This window comes from Dendropsophus ebraccatus, chromosome 3 (genome assembly GCF_027789765.1).
Source record: "Dendropsophus ebraccatus isolate aDenEbr1 chromosome 3, aDenEbr1.pat, whole genome shotgun sequence".
NCBI classification, from domain to species: Eukaryota; Metazoa; Chordata; class Amphibia; order Anura; family Hylidae; genus Dendropsophus; species Dendropsophus ebraccatus.
This window is the reverse complement of record NC_091456.1, coordinates 47,344,390-47,357,279: the sequence shown is the minus strand read 5'-3', so window position 1 is coordinate 47,357,279 and position 12,890 is coordinate 47,344,390. Positions and strand designations below refer to the sequence as shown.

General features: G+C 41.1%; 1 protein-coding gene across 1 annotated transcript in view; it reads right to left on the bottom strand.

Annotated features, from left to right (window-relative positions):
* Positions 1-7,151: 7,151 nt before the first annotated feature.
* Positions 7,152-12,890, bottom strand: part of AUH (AU RNA binding methylglutaconyl-CoA hydratase) — a 151,635-nt gene continuing 145,896 nt past the window's right edge. Inside the window, exon 10 of the mRNA XM_069961679.1 lies at positions 7,152-7,697. Within this exon, the coding sequence (XP_069817780.1) occupies positions 7,620-7,697 (78 nt within the window). The 3' untranslated portion in view covers positions 7,152-7,619. The remainder of the gene's footprint in view (positions 7,698-12,890) is intronic.

Below are 12,890 nucleotides of genomic sequence, written 5' to 3'. Positions count from 1 at the left end.
TAAAGTTTAATTAATTCTGAAAGTCAAAGTAAAGAAAAGCTGTATTGTCCAATTTTAGTTGTCTCTCTCTAGAGGTATCACTAAAATAAAATTGAACATAAATTACCATCTCTAAACTGGCTGCCAGCCCCGGCAAGCCCTTGCTGGATTATGTAACTGTGCTATTTTCAAGTAACCTCAAGCTAAACTTATACAACATGCTAAATGTCATTTACGGAATTCTCATCAGGCTGTAAGTGAAGCACGGTTAGACTTGTTCGTCAGGACCTTTCTGGGTTATTTCCTTACACAACGGTGACGTGTAGATCTGTATGTCTTACTAGAAAGGAGAAACATACAACGACAATTTGCCAGCATGGGATGGGATCTGGATGGGAACATGTTTGGTGTAAATTCTCTCATGTTTATATATAAGTTGTATTCACTACTGTGGAAATAGTGACAACAGACTTGAGGATTACAATACACGGAGATACATTTTAATACACATGAAGATCACAATGCCAGTTTTAAACTGGCATAGTCTGACAGCTTGGCCTGATTCCTGGAAAGTTTTGTATCACTGGTTGAGCATCATTTCTATAAACCCAGGCTGGAGGAGCTTTAACATGTAAACTGTGTAAATAAAAAGAGATATGACAGGGATCTGGATGACTTTTAAGTCACACTAAGAATAGATGAATCATTGTATTGTCAGATAAACCCATGATATCAGGAATATTTTGAATAAACTTGTGAAGACAGAAAAGGTTCGCTTTTCCTTCTTCTGTCCCATGGTCAACGGTAGATAATATCTGAAATCACATTTTCTGCCAATATATTGATGTATGATGTATGTAACTGATGCTAACTGCGGCCTGCAGAGAAAGGGGGAAAGATACTGTATGGGGGTTGCACAGAGGGGCTAATATTGTATGTGGGGGATGCACAGGGTGGAAGAACTGATACCATATGTCTGCTGCACTGGGTGAGACTGAAACCATATGGGGATGCACAGGGGGGAGCCTGGTACCATATGAGGGCTGCAGGGGGGGGGGGGCTGAAACTATAAAGAGGCTGCAAAAGGGGGTCTATACTATTTGGGGGCTGCAGATATAGTATCAGATGTTTCTGTGCACCCTAAGTCACTGCACAGAGAGGCCTGATACTATATGGGGACATTACTACAATACAGGGGAACACAGCACACCTATCAGCCTTAACACTTTGAGGACTAAGCTAAAAATGACCCAGTGAACCGTGCCAATTTTCATTTTTGCACTTTCGTTTTTTCCTCCTCCCCTTCTAAGAGCTCTAGCACTTTAATTTTTCTATCTACAAGGCCATGTAAGGGCTTACTTTTTCAGGAACAGGTGTACTTTGTAATACCCTCTTTCATTCATGAATATTATTAATGAAAATATAAATTGGTGAAATTGGAAAAAAAAAATAAAAAATTAAATATTATAACTTTTGGGGGGTTGCTATGTCTACGTAATGCACTATACGGTAAAAGTGACATTATACCATTATGCTATAGGTCAGTCTGAACACAACCACATGCAGGTTTAGGCTGGGTTCACACTACGTATATTTCAGTGAGTATTTTGGTCCTCATATTGCAACCAAAACCAGGAGTGGATTAAAAACACAGAAAGGCTCTGTTCACATAATGGTGAAATTGAGTGGATGGCCGCCATATAACAGTAAATAACTGCCATTATTTCAATATAACAGCCGTTGTTTTAAAATAACAGCAAATATTTGCCATTAAATGGCGGCCATCCACTCAATTTCAACATTGTGTGAACAGATCCTTTCTGTGTTTTTAATCCACTCCTGGTTTTGGTTGCAATATGAGGACCACAATACTGACTGAAATATACGTAGTGTGAACCCAGCCTTACACTGATTTTTTGAATTTTTTTTTTTTAAAATCCTTTTTTTTTTGCAATTAATTATTAATAAAATGGCCCTATTGTGACTCTTATAACGGTTTTAGTTTTTCACCTACAGGGCTGTATGAAGGTGTAATTTTTTTGTGCCATGATCTGTATATTAATACCATATTTGTGTAGATCAAATGTTTTGATCCCTTTTTATTATTATTTTTTTTATATATATATATATATATATACAGTGTATATATATATATATATATATATATATATATATATATAATATATATATATATATATATAAAATGTAACAAAGAAATCCTGGCGCTTTTCCCCCTCTTTTTGTTTTCGGACAATTACACATGCTACGTTATATGTTTATTTATTTAATTATGTTAATATGCTTTATTTATAATATGGGATGGGGGGGTGATTTTAAATTTTATTGGGGGAGGGGCTTTGGGGTATTTTTAAAAACACTGTACAATGCTATGCCATAGGCATAGCATTGATCAGTGTTATAGGTCATCTGCTCATTGAGCCTGCCTGTGACAGACTCAATGAGCAGAGTGCTGATCGGACCGCATAGAGTAAGGTAACAGGACCCCTGCAGTCACACTGTGGAGGTCCCGATCGGTAAATGACAGGAGCCACTCCTGTCATTTACACTTAAGCGCTGCAATCGCGTTTAAAGGGTTAATGACAGGCTGCAGCGGGATCGGTGCAGCCTGTCATTAATGGTGAGGGCCTAGCTGCTGGTTGCAGCCGGCCCCCAGCTCCTACGAAGCGCGCTCCACTCCGGAGTGCGCTTCAAAGCGGAATATACACACAGGACGTACCTGTACGCCCAGAGTCGTCTGGTTACAGCCGGCCAGGCCGTACAGTTATGTCCAGGGTGTATATTCCGGTATGAAGCGCACTACCACTACTACATAGAGGCACAGGAAACCTAACTACTACAGGTATTTGTGCTGCAACAAGGAACCTAAAATGTTTCTCTGGCAGATGATAAAATGAATGCTGATCCTGTCCACAGCACAAGGTGAAAAACTGACAGGAAGCATAAGATTGTAGTGGGAGCTTAGTGACTAGTATAGTAAGTAAACTGCAATACACTGACATTCAAAAAAAAAAAACATCAGTATTACTGTATGTTTAACAAAGGCTTATAGTGGTTATGTGGGATTAGGAAAACCACAGCTACATTTTTTGCACAAACAGCACCACCACTGTCTGCAGGTTGTGTGTGGTATTACAATTCAGCTCCATTTGCTTCAATTGAACTGAGCTGCATAACCCACACCCAAACTGAGGGGAGGGGAGTTGCTGTTACTAGAAAAAAGCGGCAATGGTTTTCTATCCCTGGAAGACCCCTTTAAATATGAGGAAACTTGTTCATAATAGATTCTGTTAAAGCTGGGACTGTAAGTTTCAATAAAAAAATTGAATGGTTCTTGAGTTATCCCAAGTTATTATGAGGTGATGAATAGATATGAGCGAATTTACAGTAGAAACCTTGCTAATTGCTTTGTTCCTATATGATTTCTGCTCATCAGGCTGCGGTCTTTAAAGTCTGCTCTGCGCCGCTCCTCCCCGGGTGCTGGGAAAAGATGGATCCAGTCCTAGGAAACATTTCCCAGGACTGGATCCATCTTTTCCCAGCACCTGGGGAGAGGCAGCATGGAGTGGAGCAGATTTTAATCTTGATGAGTAGACTGCAGATAGGAACGAAGCAATTCGCCATGTACTTACTGTAAATTCGCACATCTCTAGTGTTGAAGTGTTTTACATAAGGAAATCCAGCGATTTATTTACTGACCTCTACAGAGGATCTATAACATACTACACACTATAGTATTCCCATGTAGGATAAGGTCAAAAGTTTGGAACCTACCTGACCAGTCTACATAGAAAAAATTCAAGTATCAGCAGAAATTTAAATTACAACAGGTGATACAATTGTCTTTATATAGGGGAAACTTTGTTGAAATGTTAGCACTCATGTAGAACTTTGGGATGTGGTCACCAAAGGTGAAGGAGACATACTATTACATTAGCTTTTGTACACAGCTAATATAATAAGCCAGATGGAATTTCTAACTATAAAACATGTCTTCTTTGTGTTGATACAGATGAAGTCATTGTGATTTCTCTGAATTGCAGGCTCCCACTTAACATAGTAAAGTGCAGGCATCTAGCATGGTGGCCTTCACATACTAGAATTACTATTGTGCTCTTTGTAATTATTGTGGAAAAACAGATACACTCATAGGAACACTTGTATTATTCAATAGTTGTTTATACCACACATACACCTATTATTCCTAATCCCAAAATAAAACTTTGTATAAAAACAGGTTTGTTACTTATCTACAGTCACGGTTTTCAAAAGCTTATCCTTGGCCAGCAGCAGCAGCTTGTGTTCTCTCCCCCTCCAGAAGCTTGTGCAAGTGCATACAGCTATATATTGAGCTCTGGTAAACACATGAATTCTAAATATAGGTAAATATACCTAAAACATTAATTAAAAGGGTTACCCGGTTAGGTAAACTATATGTTAATTCATCCCCTCTCTTGGAGACTGAACCTGCTGCTATCTGCTAAAGACATAGAAAACTGTATCTGAGCTGTTCAGTCCGTCTCTGCTCTCAACCTCCTCCTTGTAGCAACTTTGTAATGGTGGGAGGATTAATCACAGTGAGTTCATCAGCAACTTGACCTCAGATTAACCCTCCTCGCATTACAGAGTTGCTACAAAGTTGTAGATAGGGGCTTGTTTACATCAGCCATCTTGGAAGGCAGAGGGCAGGAGGGGGAGACAGAGAGAAAAGCTTACACACAGTTTTTGTGTCTACCGCAGAAAGAAGCAACTCAGAACTAGGAGAGGGAGACAGATTAAGGTCGGGAAAGTGGCATCCTGATGAAAAACTTTTAGGATTCCCCAGTGTAGTCTGGTAATAGACAAGGAGTCCCTGCTCCTGTAAATACTTTCCACAGGTGGTAGCTACATCTGTACATCAGCATACTGTTCTGCCAGTATATTGACATATTTAGTGAACATAGGGCACTTTACAAATGTGAACATGCCGAAAGACTGCATCTCACCTCAGAATAAAATGGCAAATCTTTATTCATATGTGCAACTTAAGGCCCTATTCCACGGAACGATTATCGTCCGTATTCGGCCGATATCGGCCGCTACGGACGATAATCGTCCCGTGGAATAGAGTGCAACGATCAGCCAACATCGTTCATGTTGGCTGATCGTTGCAGTCGCTTGTTTTTCAACATGTTGAAAAACAAGAGACTGATATAGCAGCGATCTGCTGCCGTCGCTCCGTTGAATAGGAGCATCGGCAGCAGACGCTGCTATATCCTATGGGCTGCCCGGACGATCAGCGATCACCCGGGAAGCCCCCCCGCAGCTCCCCGCCGCACTCACCCGCTCGCTGCTGCCGCGTTGAATAGCGGCGGCAGCGAGCGGGGAACGAGGAGCAAACGAGCGCTGAGAGCGCTCGTTTGCTCCTCTAAACGACCCGTGTAATAGGCCCTTTAAGGACGCACCCCATGGCGACACATGTTTCACGCTAAAGATTTGCCATTTTATTCTGAGGTGCAGTGATCTATCTTTCTTTATGGGTCAAACTGAAATTAAGTATATCTTCTGTAGTTGTGAAAGCAAAGAAAGGATACACCAACAAACTTTTCACAAACTTTAAAATGTACACAATATGTTGTATTGTGAATTGCATTACTGCTATGTTTACTATACCTATAAATGTCAGGCTTTGTAGTCACAGCAAATGTGAACCTGCACCTTGTAAGGATGTGTTGTCTAGCTTTATTCCTTTCATTAAATATTTGGGGGTTGTGATAGCCTCCCTGTTGGTCAAACACCCCACCCATCAGTCTAAGGCTATGTTCACACAATGTATATTTTCGTAAAATCATACACGTTACCTCTCCGTCTATGGGATCCCGGCTGAAGCATATAAACACGGCATACGCTCTGGCCGGGATCCCTAGAGGCACCACAAACAACTTACATGTTAGTTTTCTGTGGCCGCTATTCAGTGAATAGTGGCCGCAGAAAACCATGTCAGTGCACACTATGGAGTGAGCAACTGCAGCTGTATACTCCACAGTGTAAGTTGGGAGTTCTGATGCGGGCGAGCACGGATGCGCCCGCATCAGAACCCTGTAGCCAAAGCGATCATCCGGATGATTTTTTTTTGTCAGAGACCGGCCGTTCCGTGACCGGGTCGGGTCACGGAACGGCCGGTCTCTTACATAGTCTGCACATAGCCTAAGGCTGTACAGTAGCTAAGTTCTCATCTGCCTTGATTGTATTTAGTCTAGTCTGCACAAAGTTGCTATGTCATGGTAGATAGGTTTGCCCAATTTAAAGAAACTGTCCACTAGGAACCTCAAACTTATATGAATAGTAAATATAGTGGATGCAATTTGTCTCCTTTATTACCCCCTTCTCCTGTCACTCCCTCAAAAACGCTGCAATCGCAAGTGCAGCTTTTAAGGGGTTAAAGGAGTAGTGCAGCGAAAAAGGTTTGCTTTCCCTCCCTACATGAAGGTCCCCCATTCCCTCCACACATGAAAAGTTATATAGATTAATAATATATTCTAGTAGCCAATTGAAGCTCTTTACTCCACTTTCCCCGGTCCCGCTAGCCACCAGAAGTGGCTTACTTGCGGATTCAGGCAGAATCATCTTAGTTTTGGGCGACATCTTGGGTCAGGACGTAGGGCTGACTACATCACGATCTGGGGCATTTGTTGGGCGTTCCTCTGAGCTCTCGGGCATTACCTCCCTGCCTTGGCATGCCTTCCTTACCTCCCTAAGCTCTGCTATTGGTTATCCTGCTGCTCTATCTACAGCAATGCCACTACTATTAGAACTGCAAGTCTCAACGCACCCGATGGCCATACACATGTCAGTCTAGTGTATGACCATCGGGTGCACTAGGAATTGCAGTTCTAATAGTAGTGGCATTGCTGTAGATAAAGCAGCAGGGTGACCATAGTCAGGAAAGTTTCGGCAGGAGGAACGGATATATACAGATAGTGAATGTGAAGGGGTTAATATAATCTATATATTTAGTGTTTGTGTATATTTTAGTGCCTGCAGGGTGCTTTCGCATCTTCAGTGATTATTTACTTATAGACTACACACTGTCTTTGTCAATGAACCTCTAACGTGTGCTATATAGTACATAATCCACAGCTCTGCACTTTCCAGTATAATAGCTTTATTGGTTCATACATTCCAACTGTGCTCTTTACTGAAAATGCATTATCACTGATAATATGAGTAGTCATGTATATGGCTTTATTTCACATTACTTTGACATTTTATGTATACATTGTTTCATTACTTACAATGCTGCTAAAGCAAAAATACATACAAAGGGCTTCCCATTGTGCGTAGCTCCAAAACATACTAGCGTTTGCTGCTGAAGTCTCTCACATTTCAAGTAACTTAGAACAGGCGAATGAGTGACAGTGCATGTAGGCACAGGCTCTGTGGGAGACTATCAATATGATCTGAGACATATAAGTCAAACAGGTACATGTATGGGCAAATTCCAGATGCCGTAATGTTTCTAATATTTACTTCAATTTCCATGGTTGTGAAATTCCATGTACAGAGGCAAGGAACAAAAAGAAGAAGGTCCCCATGACGATTCCCTTTCTACCCTATTCTTAGGATGGCATTGCCATGCTTCTTTATTCTCCTTTAAAACGTGGAGGCCTCTTTTCCTTAAATGCTAATAAGCCTTCAAGCCTATCCTTTGTAGGGATAACCTGTGAACACAGAATAAAAGACAAATATATAAACACAACATTATAAGGAGCAAATGTATAAACATGCCAACCCATAGACCTATGCCCTATTCATATCAAATAAAGGGTATGTGAATGTGTAATGTCTACAACTTTGTATCTGTGGAAACTATACCAAAGCACATAAACTCAATGCAAACTCCCTTAAAGAGGGATTCCAACTTCCAACTTGATTCCAAAATCAACTTTTCCCCTATCCACAGGAACAAGTACAAGACTGCAGGGGTCCGACCTCTGTACTCCCTGTCGATCTCTGTATCTGCCCCTGCCTTCCATATTATGAATAGAGCCGCTGCTCTATTCATTCCTACGGAGCTGACAGAGCCGAATACAGTGCTCTTCTGGCGTACACTGCTCTTTTATTCACTCTATAGGAATGAATAGCGCTGCGTGTCATGTGCCTTACCCGCAGCTGTATTTATTTCATATTCCTAGAGGTGTCAGTAGTATGGAAAATTATTTCGCATTACTAGATATGTGGTCAAAACAATGGAAACGGCAGTTCAATGTTTCCAAATGTGAAATAATGCACTTGGGAAGAAGAAATCCTGTAGCTCAGTAGTGTATCAGCAGTGCTGTGTTAGTGAAGACTTCAGAAAAGAGGGATTTAGGGGTAGTGGTTTCTGACAGCCTTAAAATGAGTCACCAGTGCATCCAGTTGGTAGGCAAAGCTAATGGAATGCTGAGCAGTATATCGAGAGGTATAACCAGTAGGAGAAAGGAGATTGTGATCCCGCTGTATAGAGCTCTAGTGAAACCACATCTGGAATACTGCGTCCAGTTCTGGAGACCTCACCTACAAAAAGATACTGATAAAACAGAACATGTTTGGGCTTAAAAAATTTGGGAAAAGGCTTAAGCATAGGTTAATTGGGGAACACTTGGAGGATAGGGTTCTTTTACATTTAAAGATTTGCCGGCAGCGGGTGGCTGCGAATGAGCAGCGATTAGATTGGCACTCATTTACAGTGCCTTTAAACAGCAAGACACATCGAGCCACCAGCCTACAGTAATGATCCTTGCATCGTTCATGCAGCCATGGAAACTTACAGCACGGTTATGCATATAGCTATGCTGTCAGTTTCCAGATGACAAGCAGTGCATACATACCTTCTGCATTGTTTGTGATTTGGCATCACGGTTTCTGGCCACTGCCCCCCCAGCAGCCAATCATTCTGGAGGAGGCAGCAGCCTGAAGATAATGCAGTGGCCGAAGGACTGGAGTGCTGAATCACAAACAGAGCCGGTGCCGATACACTGCTTGTGATCTGGAAACTTACAGCACAGATATATGCATATCTGTGCTGGCAGTTTCCCTTTGCTATCGGCCACACATCTCCACAGAAAGATGTGCGGCCAATAACTATACATTTTGATGCCTGCTTTGAAGATGCAATAGGCCAAGGATTGGGTGTTTTCCTGCCACTCATCTGATCGCTGTCACTTTTACATGGACCGATTATCAGCCGAAGTACCTTTTCTAGGAACGCTCCTGGTCGATAATCAGCCCATGTAAAAGTCCGTTTAGTTGGCAAAAAGATCTGAAGCAGCACGAAAACCGGTTGGTAAATCTACAGTAACTGAATTCAAACATGACTGGGATAAACATACAGTATATATCTATACTAAGATAATAAGAAAGGAAATAAAATAAAATAAAAGGCTAGATCAGGGATGGGGAATCTTTTGCCCTGCAGCTGTTGAAAAACTACAATTTCCATCACGTCTGGAGATCCCCATCGGCTGTCCAGGTATGATGGGAACTGTAGTTTTGCAACAGCTGGAGGGCTGTAGGTTCCCCATCCCTGGGCTAGATGGACCAGGTGTTCTTTTTCTGGGGACAATCTTCTATATGTTTCTATAAACATCCTCAATCCACCTTCTAGCCACTCTTCATGGATTGCTTTAATAGGGAAAGTGTAGTAAATATTTGCATTTCAGGGTTAAGTATAATGTAAGGAGTAAGAGTAACATAAAGAGAAGTGGCCAGTGCTTGCAGCAAAGAAGACAGTTGTACCAAGACATCGTTGGAACAGCACCATCTCTTCTCTGATATTACTCGCCTGATGTATTGATAACCAAACAATATACTAGTACCAGCTCTGCGATTTCACTGAATGGCTCAGAATCTTCGCTTCACAGCCAAAAATACCACATAAACAAATGCAGTATCAATGTCTACAAGTTTTCATCAACTCCTATATTATCAATTTTGTCAAGTTTGACATTTCAGAGGGATAAGGTCCATTACAGAATAGAGCACATGTTTTAACCACCTGCTATTTGGAAACAATATCAAGCTTGATCTTTAATATAAGTATATCTGGGATATACTTTATTTTATACTTTAATATCAAGATATATCTGGGACTGTCACACACAAAGCCATATTAATGTATATATAGCAAAACCTGTCACCAAAGAAGACCGACACATAAATCTGTATGTTCCACACTTCTGTCAAAAACAAGATCTTTAATAATGTAACTGTCTCGGTATACCACTTTGAGTGACTGCTGACAAAGCGACAAGCAGCAAAAAATGAAATAAAATGCCACTTGTGATAAAATCGCACATATTTTACTCCTGTAAACAACAGCAATGCATATGGTGTGGAGCCTGAAATGAATGCTCAAATTAAAGTGCGGCCCTTCAGGAATCCTAAATTTAGCTAACTTGCATAAACACCATTTGCTGATTTTTGTGTGGGAGGTTTTGCATTATAAAAACAATAACTCCTTCCTATTGAAGAAATAAACAAACAACAAATAAAACAATTAAGAACGCCCCTGCATGTAATCAAATCTGAAAATGTCAAACTCAAATATCCAGTTCTTTTAAATATTCAAGTTCTGAAACAAGGAAATGTCACCGAGCTTTATATCAGATGGTGCCTTGATACCGTTATCCGGTGGAGGTTAATAGTTTGAATGAGTCAGTGGGAAAATGATTGTAAATGTATTCATTTATTTATGTTTAGATCCAGCACTGATTCCAAAGAATACTCAAATGATGACATTTCACCGACTGAAGCATCTATTATTTCCTTCTATATTGTCTATCGACCAACCTTTTATTTCCCCCTTTATCTCAAAAACTCCTGAAACGCTAGGTCTATTCTCACCTGCATATTTGAAGACTGCCGTTCTAAGTTTGTGTAAGAAATATACAGTTTTAGACAATCTAGACCCATGTCTCTATCTTAAATTAAATCTTTTGAAAATTGAACTTTAGAATGTGGCCCCTCCATAAATTCTATGCAACAACCTTGCTGCCTTGGTCATTTTAAGCTCAAATTTGTCCTCTACTATTTGTCTAGTTGGATGCAGCCCTAGGGCATCCTGGAAAACATGCATACAGCCTATGGCCTATGGCTGTATCCGTGTTTTCCAGGCAACCTTCGGTCTGCATACAACTTCCGCAGCCACAAGTAATTAAATGCAGAGTGTTCGGGTTCAGATGAAACAGTGTGTTTAATCACTTTCATACTCTTGTCCCCTGCACCTCAAAACATGTCCAGATTCTGCGCTTTAATTACCAAGGAAACAGCCCAAACTGGTATTGTTGCTCTGATTCATTCTCACCTTCATTACTGTAACACCCAATACCTGCATGCTACAGGTCTAAGTGCTTAAGTGTCTGGCGTGTGTGTTGGGGGGGATCAAATTTGGGAACTCCAATTAGTTTGACCTTCTCCAAACTCTCCCCTCTCCTATTAATCTTGAATGCAGAAGCCATCTTTTAGTCCAACCACTACATTAATACCCAGTGCCACTGGTTGCCCAATCACTGCTGTAAACCATTTACACTTATCACTAAACCATTTACACTTATCACTCTGACCGACAAAAAGCTATACAGTTCCGTACATACTTATACCAACTGCCCTATTACTATCACCTTACCCATGGTCTATGTTCTGAAAACGCCCTAGTGGTCCTGGCCAGTGATTGGCTGAGCGGTCTGTCAGCTCAGAGAGGCTGCTCCGAAGCTGCTGCTGCGTGCGGGACCGCGAGGAAGAAGGAACGAAGGAGAAGACCTGCAACATGTGGAACCGTCGGTCGCCCGTCGTGCATAGCTATTACATGCAGCAATGCACGGTTGTTGCATGGTGATTTTAGATTTTAAACTAAATGAACGATCAGGCGATAACACGATCATCAGCTGATTATTGCCTCTATTACATGCAGCGATAATTGGCCTTATCGGGCCGATTTGGCCGATAATCGCTCCGTGTAATAGGGCCCTTAACCATCACCAATCTAAATCTTGCACTCCTATCTTCCCACCTTGCACCAATTCTCTAGAATGTGCCACCCCAGATAGTCAAACTAATTCTTACCATCCACAGTTTTAATCATGCTTTAAAAAAAACATTCTTGTACAGAAGCTTAAAAGGGTTAACCCAGGCATACACATTTTTTATATTGGACTCCCTTGCTAGATCTCCGCTGTTGCTATTCTGATGGTCATACTGGGTCCTTGCTGTTAATCACTTTCTGTGACATTTTGTTTGTAGAGAAAATGCCCACTGGCAATCACTGGCTGGGGTAGTCCTCCTCTGGGGCTGGTGATTGGCTGAGTGGTCATTTCTTACACATCATCACAGAAAGGGGAGAGCAGCAAGTGCCAGCTCCATCGGAATGGCAGCTGTGAGAGAGCAAGATAGGTAAGTATGGGTTTTGTGTTATCTTTACTACACCTTTACTCCAAGGTAAAAAAAAAATGGCTATGGCTGGAAGAAACCTTTAAAACATAGTTTTAGAAAAAAGTTTAACAGAATGGGTAGCATGACTGATATGTAGAAAAATATATTGTCATAAATAGTTCTTTATGTATCCTTGCAACTTTACATCTTTATATGCTAACATACTTTTGTCCCTTCTGCTCTGTGACCTGGCCATTAATTCTTTTATATAATAAAATTTACATTAAATAGTCTTACTTTCATATAATTTTGATAGCAGGCTCTCTTTACTCACATTGATTGATGTGACAAATGGCATGGCTTATATAATGGGTGTGGGACATATATTTCTGTGACTGTGCTGTCATTGTCACCACTTTGCCTAATATGCACTTCACCTACATGAGATTCCATCTTGACCAACCTATGCAGATGATCTTCCTGTAAGTCACACTTGATCAGGTGGG